Raw genomic sequence first — 13,270 nt, 5'->3', positions numbered from 1 at the left:
CTGCCACTAAATGCAAGCGCAGGACTTTTTAATGAGCTCATGCTGCTTTCCCTCTGCAGTTATGGGAAAGGTGTTCAACAGCAGTTTTTATTCACAGGAAGGGGATGTTCTTCCTTACAGCATTGTGAGGATGGGGCTAGATATTTTGAAGATTTGAAGAATATTTGGCAATTATACACTTGAGCTGTTGGTTTGAGTAAAAGTCCACTTGACTTCACTCTTTAGTTCAGTGTGTTATGAATTAAACGCTGATCCCTTGATATATTTGCATCCAGCTCTTAGATGTGTCTGGGTGGATGGTGTGCTGTGGATGAAATTGAAACTCCATATGACATTTAGGGATCGAGACAGAGGGGGGTTTGTGGTGATTTGCTGTCTTCTCAAGCTCATATTTCTGTCTTTTGACTCACCCCTGGGCGTCCTGCACTGGCCAGTCACACAGAGAACGATGAGCTTTATTCTCCATTGTGCCTAATAACTGCATTTAGCCTTGGCCTTACATTCCCAATATAAAGCATTCTCTCATATCTTTTTGCTTAACTATGAAAGAGATAGTTAAAAATCTTAATTTATTTGATGTAACCGATTTAATACCTGCTGTGACTTTACATTTGCCAAGCAACAAATGATATACAAAGTACAGTTAGGCTAATGGACTATTTTACTCAGCCGAAGAGCTGCTTGTGATGGCTGTTACATTGATTGAACATTCATGTCTTCTCATGTTGCTGTTGTGTCTACGCTCTTAAAAATCGAGGTTCTTTATTGGCATCTGTGGTTTAATGAAGAACCTTTAACATCCATGGAATCCTTCCATTCCACAAAAAGGTTCTTTATAGTGGAAAAAGGTTCTATAGATTTTTTAGATGTTCTTCAAACAAAGGAAAAAATGGTTCTTTTAAAGGACAAGTTTGGTATTTTACACTTAAAGCCCTGTTTTAAGATAGAAACCCTCTGAAATAGAACGGTTAAGATTGAAATTTGGACACATGCTGCTGGCCCGAGAATTTTCGGTTCACAATGGTTGCATAGGTGCACTGGAACAATCCTTCATAAAACGCATTAAACTTTAGTTTTATCGTAGTTTTTGTCTAAGTCAAGTCAATGGAGTTGGACACAAACTACGATAAAACCTGTTGGAAAGCAACCTGTTGTGTGAGCATATCAATAAACACCCCAGACCACTCGGTGAGTTTCACGTCTTTGTAAACTAAAGTTTAATGCGTTTTATGAAGGATGTTCCAGTGCACCTATGCAACCATTGTGGAGGTGGGGGGGTGCAACCACAGAAACCGAAAATTCTCGGGACAGCAGCATGTGTCCAAATTTCAATCTTAACCGTTCTATTTCAGAAACGATCTTAAAACAGGGCTTTAAGTGTAAAATACCGAACTTGTCCTTTAAGAACTCTTCATTAAAAGTGGTGCTGGAACGTCGATTGCGGAAATTAGTCGATTTGTGTCGATTCGTTGCGCTGTTTAAGCCCATCCCCAATGATGGCGGCTAAAACTGAAACGGCATACCTCAAACCGACGAGACTACGGCGCAAGTATTTGGACTATTATAGTGGATTTTTACACCGCACTAATACGGTTGCCAGTCTGAGTCCAATATTGTGTGCTTAATACGGCTGCGTTCACACAGAATGCACTTTTTTACAAGCTGTCGTGGGTGCTAGACCGTGGCTCAAACTTACTCTGCAACCGCTAACAAAGCATTTAATGCTGTTGTTGGTTAGTTGAAATATCTAATGGATGAACTCGCATCTCTATTTTACTCATTAATTTAATAACGCGCTGTCCATCGTTTAAAAACTTCCCGGTTTTATGGACACCATGTTTGACTCTTTCGCTATGGTTACCGCTAGGGTTGGTTAGGATGTGGTTGTGACTTCGGCTGTTTGATCTTACAGCTGAATGAACATATATTCAAGCTGCTACTTTAATCTCCTGCCTGAACAAATCATTTCAGGATTCACACTTGTAAGCAATTGCTGCTGTAAATCCCTAAAAGTGGCTGCATTCACAGCCATAGTAAACAGCTTTTCTAATTAGGCCTACACGGCATAAACCTTATCTTTTGCCATAAATAGTATCATTAGGTCAAAGTTCATATATTAGTTATGGTTATTTATTGGTAAATTAACCAAAGGATAGATCAATTATTCAGAAAATAAACCAAAATGGTTCTTCTATGGCTCTGCTGTGCAAAAAACTCTTTGGGATCTTTATTTTTAAGAGTGTAACAATGTTTTAAGCTTGGTAAAATCACTGTAGCTACTTTTTGTTTGTATTTGTCTCAGCAATAACCTTTGAAAATAGGTAACCTAGTCTTAGTGTCATTTCCTGAGTATGCATTGCTGGCAGAAGAAGACAGACTTTGGATTCTGACTACAATGTCAAAAGCAAGCCAAAAATGACTATCAGCACTATATATCCCTCTCTGCCAATGCAGTTTTTGCTTTCAAATGCAGTTGTCTCAAAGGAATTAAACAGCCAGAAAGTGAACTGACAAGTGCAAAGGTCTCTATACACAACAAGTTTGCATTGAAGCTGATGCGGCACAGGCACAGCACATGGAGCGCGATCAGATTACCCGCCCTTCGTTCAGAACAGATCCGCCAGGACAATAGCAGTTTTGTTTGCCTTACTGCTGCAAGACCACTGCGCATTGTGCAGAACGGTGAGAACCAAAACCAAAACAGTGGAGCAGAACTGGACAAACCGGTTATGCTGCTTTTGTCACCGATACCAGTGTTTTTTCACCTCTTTTATGTCCTGGCTTCACCCTTTCCCAAGTAAATGTTTGTACTAAGGAATCCACATTGCATCTGTCAGAGATCTTCCCCGAGTGGCGGCTTCCTACCTGCAAGTTCGTGTCTCTAAAGCGATCTCTTGTGCTGAATTATTGAGAGTGTCCTGAGCCCCTGCGGTGTCGGGGAGATGGGCTTGTCAACGAGAGACCGAATGAAACGCACACCCAGCCTTCCTGCTGCTCACACACAACCTCTCACCTCTGAGCTGGACACACACACACACACCTCACCGGCGAACCGGACACCTGACCCCTGCTTACGCCCAGACACATGTTTGAGCTGGCCCAAGAACAGGCCAGATCAGTACAACATGATTACAGCACTGGTCCTGCATTACAAAGCAACTTACTAAATGCTTTTTTAAAGGAATAGTTCAGATAAAAAACTAAAGAAAAATCCGAAATCCGTAGAACAAAAAAGGTGAAATTCAATCTGGAGATATTTAAAGAGATAGTTCACCCAAAAATTAAAGTCGTTTACTCGCCCTCAAGTTATTCCAAATCTGTATGAATGTCTTTGTTCTGTTGAACACAAAGGAAGGCACTATTGATTTCCATAGTATTTTTTTTTTCCTACTATGGAAGTCAATGGTGCCCCAAAGCGGCCTGATTACAAACTTTCTTCAAAATATCTTCCTTTGTGTTCAACTGAACAAAGACATTCATACAGATTTGGAATAACTTGAGGGTGAGTAAACAACTTTAATTTTTGGGTGAACTATCTCTTTAAATCACTAGATTTGAATATCAGGAAACGCATGGTTAGAAAACAAGGGTGGCTTTTGTTACTTCCGCATTGACCTGATTGACATCTAGTCAACCGCTCTGACACGTTTCTGTTTTGAAGGTTATATTTTCAACTCTACGCTCCATAATGTCATTTTAGCTTTTTCCTCAAGAAGTCCAGCTATTAATGCTCTTGATTGAAACCCCCAAGAGCAGGACTTTCCATGTTGACTTCCTCGTATTGAGTCAAATAATCTTTCCTGCAGTATTACAGTATTCAAGCAGAACTTGCCCTACATTACTTGTGCCAAGTGATATAGATTTCCCAGAGAGCTGTAACTAAAGTTCAGATCATCAGCTCACGCGCAGCCACCCTGCTATTTCAGTTCTTCCCTCCAGGCTGCATATTCTCAGGGTTTTGCTTGATGATTTCTGTGTTTCTCTCTCTCTCGCTTTCTCCCTGGCCTTTTCTGTTCCCTCCAAACGTGGCCTATTTTTCAGATGCATTCCTCCGGCGAGCTCGGTTTGGATCAAACCGCTCCGTGCTGAAGTGTTACCCAAATCCAGCTCGCCTATAAATATCTTCAGCGTTGTCAGAAATCGTACATTTCAGTTGGATCTGACACGCTACATGTCGGTCGTTGGTTCATAGAGCTGTGCGACAGGATCTGAAAACGTTTCCTTCTCCCCATCAGGAACTAAGAACTGTATACGTCAGCACCCGCAAACGGGCTAGCGCATATTAGCGGGGGCCGTTTCTTGGCGTCGCTGGTGCTCTGGTTAGCATTACGCAGGCTCAGAGATGGCAACAGTGCTTTGCATCAGAGACGCTGCAGACGAGCTCTTCCTGTTGTGAGCAGAGAGTCTCGATAACCGCAGACTGGGGGAGGGTGGAGGCCAGCAAAGCCCTGTTGTATTTAAAATGTGACCATTGTTTAATTGGTCATCAGAGCCGGCCCGCATAGCTGCGGGAAATGGGTCAGTGAGTTCCCACAAGAGCCACTGATTCACGGCGAATCATTTGCCTTGATCTTCTTCATCAGAGCCTTGCTGAAATCTCAGATGGGTCACGGCTTGAAGGAGCAGTTCAACCAAAAACTCGCTCGATTGTGTCGTTCCAAACTACAGGCTGAAAGTCCCTGGTGCACTTCTTCATAGCTGTTGTATTCGAAGAAATATATATATTTAAAAAAGATACATTCTACCCCTATTCCACACTTAATTCAGTGTTACACTTGCCATTTCTTGGCAATTCATTGATATTTAATAGCAAAATTAAAGTAAAATTTGTTTCTACAGAAATGTTTTATTTGCTATACAAAGTCATACAATTTTGTTTGAGGAACAGACCGAAATTGAAGCCATTATTCCCTCAAAATCTTTTGCATATTCACACTTGACCTGTCACTTACAAGACACTGAGGAATTAGGGCTGTCGCCATATCAAATGTTAACTACACAATTATCATGGCTAAAAGAAGTGACGATAGCAATACTATTGTGAAATCTTAAAATGTAAAAAAAATAATAATAATGTTATCAGTCGAATTCATCTTTAACTTTGTCAAATTTGTGTTTAATCTTTTTTTTTTAGCCAGTTAATCACTCAAAATTTGAGTGTAGGGAACCAAAATTGTACGAAAAGACCTTACTTTTGATCAGAACTTCCTGCAGACCCGCATCTATTTGACACAATCCTGAAAACTCCCACACGGACACTTCTCTCCTTGCTGGAGTAGTACAGCTGGACACTTTATTATGACGAGTCTATTTTGGAGTGTCAGCCACTGCTGGATTATTTACGATACGAGATTGTGTAGTATTAACCTAATAGGTAACACTTTACTTGAAGGTGTGTGCATAAGACTGACATGACACCTTCATAATCATGACATGACACACGTCATGAATATGAAGGAGGTTTTATGAATGTTTATGACAACTGTCATTAAGTGTCATTCGCTCAATTATGACATTTTTAATGCAAATATGACATTGTTTGAGATGTCTTTGTCATGACACCTTGACATTTACTAAGACAACACAACCTGTCATAAACATGACATAGCAGATTAATTATCAAACTTAAGAAACCACTTAGCTTCATGGGTTAACATCACATTAAACTGTCATGTGGTTGGTTTTGACACTGGCTGTCATGAGGCATTATAACTGTGTCATGAATATTTTCCTTGACCTCAACTACAGTGGTACAAATTGAATTTGTCATTAAAATGTTATAATGGCCTCATGACAGCCAATGTCAAAACCAACCACATGACAGTTTAACGTGATGTTAAAACATAAAGCTAAGTGGTTTCTTAAGTTTGATAATTAATCTGCTATGTCATGTTTGACATATTTATGACAGGTTGTGTTGTCTTAGTAATGTCAAGTTGTCATGACAAAGACACTGACAGGTTATGATGTATTGGTTTATGTCAAGTTGTCATAACAAAGACATCTCAAACTGTCATATTTACATTAAAAATGTCATAATTGAGCGAATGACACTTGATGACAGTTGTCATAATAAACATGCATAAAACCTCCTTCATATTCATGACGTGTGTCATGATTGTGAAGGTGTCATGTCAGTCTTATGCACACCCCTTCAAGTAAAGTGTTACCACATAGGTTTTCATTTTCATTTTGTTTATTTTATAAATATGATGGTTATTGTCAATACCAGTGTATTGTGACAGTGTATGGCAACACAGTTTCACTCCTATGTTCACAGTAACTTCTTTTAGTAATTTCTGTTTCCTGTAAATATGAGCCTGACAGGGTAACCCACATGAAACTACATATTAGCTCCTGAAAGCACCACTTTTAGTAAAGTGTTTCGCATCCAACTATTCAATAAAGAATTTTTAAATTCTCATTATTATTGACTATATGAATTATTTGTTGCTGCTCTAGATTAATGCGAAAGAGCAATGTGAATACGCTTAACAGTTTTGAAGCACTTTTCCTTTTAAGCAGGATTAAAGAATCCTGTTCACCATTTCCTGTAAGCTTCTCAAGTCACTTTGTTTTTTTAACTATAAGCCTAAGTGGTAAATGATCCATGAAAGCATCGCCAGAACAGTGGGCTGGGCTTCACAGTGCCAAGCATGCGTGTGAAGGGTTTCCTCCTCCTCCACGCTTCTCTAGGTGTGATTTTTACCCCACAGGTGTTTTCTCTGGAACATTTCCGACCTGTTTTTATGCCACACGATCCCGGTAACCTTGAGGCGCTGTCGTTGTGTGGCAGTGCTGCGGTGCCTGTCACATGGTCCACTGTTTTCTCCCCACCATACTCCCACTGTTACCATGGCAATGGCGGTGACCTGAAGGGTTAAAGGCTTCCCGATGGGCTGGCGTTTTCCGGATAAAGAGAGCCGTGTGTTCGGGCACAAAAGAGGGAGGACAGATTGTGGGAGGTCTGTTTGATCTGACTGTTGTGCCAGTAGGCAAATCTCTCTCGCCCCTTCCCTGCCCCCTCGTATACACACACACACACACACACACACACACACACACACACACATTTGGATGTGCCAACATGCACAGTTACGATAAGTGAGAAGAATAGTTTCCAACTAGATTTTTACAGTTTTGGTGGTTGTAAAACTTCCCATCACTATGCTGGAGTGTGTTGTGGTTGGTTGCCGGGGTGCTGCTGTGCACTTGCATTTCTGAGTGGTTTTTAACCCGTTGCTATGCAGTTGCTAGGCTGTTCTTGAGCTGTGCTGATAGAGAGAGACCCATGATCGGGTACAACTGGCTCTTAAATATGGCCTCTGACAATAATATCTCCTGTAAGATCCCTTTTTATCTTTTCCTGTTTGTTTTTTTCGTTTTAATTGTTCTAGATTACGTTTTGAAGGTTTAATTAAAGTTTAACAATCATAAAGCATGTCTAATCAATTGAATTCATAATGATAATTGAATTAGCCTAGTAATTTATTATAATTTTTACAATAATATGAAATATGATTTTGTTTTCTCAAGAAATTCTGTGTTTTCTGTTTTAATGTTTCTAGATATAAGATATGATTTGATAGCCTGGGAAAACCCAGACAACTTCCGGCAAATTTAGATTTGCTCTGAAAGTTAGTCTGGCAAAGAGCTCATTCAAGCTCATTTCCAATCTGCCGAAATCGCGGCACCAATCAGAAGTGTTGGGGCGGGCTTTACACGATGACGACAGCGCTGGGATTTTGAAGCAGATTTTGTAGCCTACATTACAAAGATGGATGCCGCCGTCGAACAGCACTCGTTCCAATCAGCTATCGCGTCTGTTTTAAGCCATTTGAACGTTTCCTTTTTGTTAAAAACCGAGCAAAGAACAACACTCGGAGAGGTTTCTCCACCGCTCTGCATACGTCATCTCCTTCATCGCTCTGATTGGGTTTAGGTCTGTTGGTGACGCCCCTCTGGAAATGATTTGCCTATGACGCTTTGCCAGACCATAACTCAAGTTACAACTGAGAATGGTCTGGTTTTAACCAGGCTACTGATTTGATACAAATTGATAAAAAAAAAGTTATTCAAAGAAAACCGTAATCAAAGAAAGCCATAAAACATTAATGATTTAATCTTTTAAAATGTAATCAATTGACAATTAGCCTAACAATTCCTTTTATTGTTTGCCAAACAAAGTGCAGCACAGCAGAGGTTTACTGGTTTATTTTTTGGAGGGGCATTAATATTCACAGAAGATGGTTCATATTGCGATTTTATTAATTGCACATCCCTACTATTGATTTATTCATCCAAAATTGACATCCAAACGTATGAAGCATAACTAGCTACAGTTGTAATAATTAATCAAATATTCATAATGCTTGTGTTTTTGTAGACTAATGATTGTGACAGGTTTTGAGAAAACATACCCTTGCTTCATTTAACATATGCGGAAACCATGAATATGCAAATTAGTCCCGCCTCCACTCACTCACACCAGCTCGCACTACCTGATCCGTTCGCTCAACTGTAGTAAACGCTACACAATGGCAAGTGGAAATATTGGTTTGAATCAGCCAAATAAGTTTGAAGATTGAACCAGAGACTGATTCTGAAGAAGCGGAAGAGTGAATTATACAGGCTCGTCTACAAGACGATGTATCAGAATGACACTTGATCTGATAAGCTTTTGGCTTGACTGTTATTAAACCGCTAATAATGCTAATGTTACACAAAACGTATTCCTGTTCGCCATCTCGGAGTCAGACAGAGCCTTCTAAAAATCAGGATCTTTAGAAACACTTTGAACATCATAGAAAGCCGTGAGAAAAGCCCTGCTCGTTGATGGGATTGGTTACATGCGGTTTCGAAACGTATTTTTGAGACTGTCTTTGGTTCACTTACTCCTCAATGGTGTTGACTGATGAATTTGCACATGGTTTGTATTAAAGATGATTAAAAACACCACATAGACATATAAGCAACATTGAAAGCTTTCGCCACAGGGGTTCTTATCTGCATTGCTAATGGTCATAAAAAGGTAATATTGGCTGATCTCTAGTTGCTAGTTGGCCCCGGATCTCTGTTATCCTGGTCTCTAGATTTGGCTCAGGCCCCTCCTTCAGTGTGTTTTGCGTCGTGTAGAGGCCATGTGGTGTTCATTACCAGTGGCTTGGTGAGCTGCATTGCTCCTTAGAGACATTCTCATCCTCTCCGAGGGATGTATCGCATGGCATGCGTCACATGATGCGGTCAGCACCAATAGGAAGTAAAATCATATTTTCCCACGCACTACAAATTGCTAAATTATGCATGCCTGTGTTTAAACCTCAGGAGAGTAAATGCCTCGAATGAAAAGAGCAAAAAATTGCAATTTGTAAAAGAAATGTGCAGTAGCGGTTGTGCAGTTGCTCCGCCTGGACTGGATGATCTCAGCTCTTCCTCACGACTGGTCGTGTTCTCGTCGGCTACGCTGATTGCATCAGTGTTTCCCTCCGCGAGTGGACGTCACCCGCCGCATGTTTATTATGACTGATAAGAGGAGGCCTCTGGAGAGCAGCGTGTTCTCATTCCCTATCACTCTCCGCACAAACTTTCTGCCACACAGAGTGAAAGTTGAACGGCTGTGGCTGTTATGACCTCACGAAGCCTTATCAAGGGTTTCACTAGTCTTACACATTTGCACTCTTAACATGGCTTCCAGAAAGTGCTGTTTGACTATTTTCAGGTGAACCGTAAGGAGATTTCTTGTAGAAAGTTCCTGGTGTTCTTTTCCATCATTTCTTTGCCAACAGTAAGGGGATATTGAGCTTGGAAATGCCAAAATACAACATAAAAAGCACCACAAATCTAGCCCAAATGCTGTATATCACTTCATTATAAATAAAGTGCAAAAGAAATTACGAGCATGCAATGTCGTAGTTATGATGTCAATTAGTAAATCATGAAATTTCCAAAAGCTACCAGTTAACTGGCACGTCGTCGTGTGTTTGCTGGGAAGGATTTGCATGCAGACTGTATGATCTTTATTCTGTTCATCAGGAGCAGTTTCCATATGTAAAGTACGGTACAAAGAAACAAACAGGAAATATCACAGACCCTGCGGACTCTCACAACTGTGTGTTAAGCTTTATGAAGTTCTCAGAATATCAGATAGTTTGACCTTTTTGTAACAAGGCAAGGTTAGTTCAGGCAGTAAAAAAATCACGCAAGTAGTAGTTTTTTAAAGCCAACTTGAATACCAAGAGTGCATTAGTTTTAAACTAGATGTTTACTTTGCTTCATCTTGAAAACTTTATTAGTCATTGACCCATACCTGCTCAAAATCATTTTTTTTTAAAACATATTATAAAGAAATCTATATTTGAGCAAAATGTGTATTTGTCTACAAAACATATTTCAAGCATTTAAGCCTTTCCCTCAAAGCGTGTGAAATATAATGAAGCAGAAGGTGTGTGTATGGAGTTTGACTGGTCGTGTCCCACAGTGACTTTGATTGAAGGAGTGAGTGTTTGGATGCCCTCGGTCCAAACACTTCTGCACACGTGATGAAGAGTTGTGCAGTTGAAGGAGGAGGAGGAGGAGAAAGGTCACATTCTCCACACTCCTCCACAAGGATCTCATTGATGCCGCCACATTCCTGTGTCTGTGATGTAATCCCGCTCTTCTTCATCATCACATTCATCACATGGCCACGAAACGGCACACGCAACAACTGGTTGGAAACGGAAATCTTTCTCTCTTTTTCTCACACTTCTCCCTTTGACGCGCTACAATGCAGCCAGAGGCTGGGAGGGCTTGCGTCTCTTTTGTGCGCTGAAATCCATGTCTAAAAGCAGACACTCTAGACGCCCTGTCACAATACCGCAGGACTCCATGTAATCACGACACGGTGTGTGTGTGTGTGTGTGGAAACACAATGGTGCGCCTGGACCTGCTCCAAGAGGAGGCTCGAGGCCTGTGTTTTTACTTTCCCTAAATGATTCACACAATATGATCACCAATCTCTTCATTTATTATCCAGTAGTGTTGTCCTGTCATTTTCATCAAACATTACCCATGTATGCCTGACCTTGACTAGTGTATTACTGTATCAAGTGTGTTTAATATCTAATGACCGAACCAACTGCTTCTGTTGTCTGGCGCAGTGTAGCCTAGCTTAGCGCTCAAAGATCTGGGCTTCTTACCAAAGGATTGCAGGGGATGAGCCGATCCTATTGATTAGCTGCCGATTTATGATGGATACAGGTTATTTTTATATTCAACTGTTCAGTAACTGGTATATTCAGAATAGATTGTAATTGTTTACTTTCTGTTTTTGAAATAAATACATCAATATTAGGCTATGGAAATCAAAACATATGTATTGATTTACTTTTTTTATATATATATATATATATATATATATATATATTATGGATGTTATTCCTAGAAAGAAAATTTTTTCTTTGTAATCTTGCCTTCAAGTGTAGTAACTATTTTCTGTGAATCAGCTTTCCTGTGACGCTGATGTGATGTGGCCTATTGCATAATGTTAACCACTAACCAGTAGCCAGAGACTTTCAGGCATTGCTTAAGTGACTTTTTCATTCAGTCTGGCTACTGGTACAGCATGTATGCTCTTTGTTCCTGATCCAATTGATTTTGATAAAAGTTCAATACTGCATTTTTCTTGTCTGATATCCTGTGTCAGATTCATGAAGTTCAATACATTGTTGACCAACAATTCACCTTGACTTTAAAGTCAATGGGGACTGACGTCCTGTGAAAGATGAAAGATGAGTTTCAATGGCCCTGGTTTTATGACGACAAATGTTTTTGATAGTTTTCAGCTGATTTCTGTCAGCCAACTTCAATCACTCATACTAGCATTAGCATTAGCTGTGTCGCCGTTATTTAAATGCAGATTGAAGGGCTCTTCATGACGGCCCACACACAAACAACACCAGAGAATACTTGTGTGTACAGCAGGCAATTGTTGTTGCCACTGGGTTTGGATAAATAGAGCAGCACCTCATGAAAACCACTCTGTCGATTCATGAGCAAACCTTGGGCCGCCCTTTTTGATGCCATATCGAGGACTTTTTTCCATTTCAACAGAATGAAAGGACATTTGTATAATGATGCTGTTTTTCAGGCCAACAGATATAAAGGTTTTAATGAATGTTAATGTGCTCCTCCCAGTGCTATTGTAGATTGAGTAATTGTCGGCTTTATTCGCAGTATGTTTATGCCTAAAAGAGTGTTAATATCGCCAACAAAATTACGGTAGGAAACATTTGTTCATTGACAAAATCAAAAAACCCTTCAACAGCAAACTGCCAAAAATGGGTAAAAAAAATGTATCATGATGATAATTGACAGATTTTAGTGTAATTTCTAGTAATGCACTAGCAATGTTTTTAGAAAAAAAGAACATGTAAAATTCAGCTGTAACACTGTGATCAAAATGTGTAGTTTAGGGTGTGAATGTTGATGCAACAACGCACATAAGCAGACATGTTTCACACACTGAATTGTTTGTTGGTATATCAAACATAAAGTCGTGTTGATATTTGTTTTGAGCTTTATATGACACATTACATACAGTCACTGAAAATGTTGCTTTGTAGAAAAATTAGTTAGACATTTTTGCCAAAAGAAAACAACTAAAACTGTCTAAAATGACACGTGTGTTGTAAATCATTAAAAAAAAAAATAATAATTTTCAGCGACATACCTATTTGAAATCAATTACGAATCGTAAAAAGCTGATTCCTTGCTCAGTGTGTAACTAACTAAGCTGTAAACCAAGCTGTTTTGGCAGCACTGTCGCGTATCCCAGTGTTCATTTCCTTGAATAATTAACGTTGATGAGATGCTGATCTTGTTCTCCTGTTCTTGTGCAGTGCCTGAGCTGTCGTGAGGATGAGCAGCAAGCGGAGTCTGTTTGTGCGGCTGGTGCCGTGCCGCTGCCTGCGGGGCGAGGAGGAGACCGTCACCTCGCTGGACTACTCTCACTGCAGCCTGGAGCAGGTGCCCAAAGAGATCTTCAGCTTCGAGAAGACCCTGGAGGAGCTCTACCTCGACGCCAACCAGATCGACGAGCTGCCCAAAGTACGAGTGCACTCGCACCATTGACACGCTTGCACTGCATGTCTCCAAAAAGTGTGTTTAGTGCTTAGGTGGTGAAACTTGACCTTTTTTGTTAGTTGGCAGCAGTATTGGGGAAAGTTGCATTATAATATTGTGTTACTCCCGAAAAAAGTAACTAATGGCATTACTTAGTTACTTTTTATTT

General features: G+C 40.1%; 1 protein-coding gene across 3 annotated transcripts in view; it reads left to right on the top strand.

Moving 5' to 3' along the window:
* erbin (erbb2 interacting protein) overlaps window positions 1-13,270 on the top strand; it is a 76,978-nt gene that overhangs the window by 21,419 nt on the left and 42,289 nt on the right. For all 3 annotated transcript variants that reach the window (XM_056241680.1, XM_056241679.1, XM_056241678.1), the window contains exon 2: window positions 12,879-13,086. In XM_056241680.1, the coding sequence (XP_056097655.1) occupies window positions 12,898-13,086 (189 nt within the window). In that variant the 5' untranslated portion in view covers window positions 12,879-12,897. The remainder of the gene's footprint in view (window positions 1-12,878; window positions 13,087-13,270) is intronic.

Source organism: Rhinichthys klamathensis, unplaced genomic scaffold, assembly GCF_029890125.1.
Source record: "Rhinichthys klamathensis goyatoka isolate OS25496 unplaced genomic scaffold, OSU_Roscu_1.1 h1tg000665l_1, whole genome shotgun sequence".
In the NCBI taxonomy this organism is placed as follows: Eukaryota; Metazoa; Chordata; class Actinopteri; order Cypriniformes; family Leuciscidae; genus Rhinichthys; species Rhinichthys klamathensis.
The sequence above is the reverse complement of the archived record's forward strand: the minus strand, read 5'-3'. Positions and strand labels throughout refer to the sequence as shown.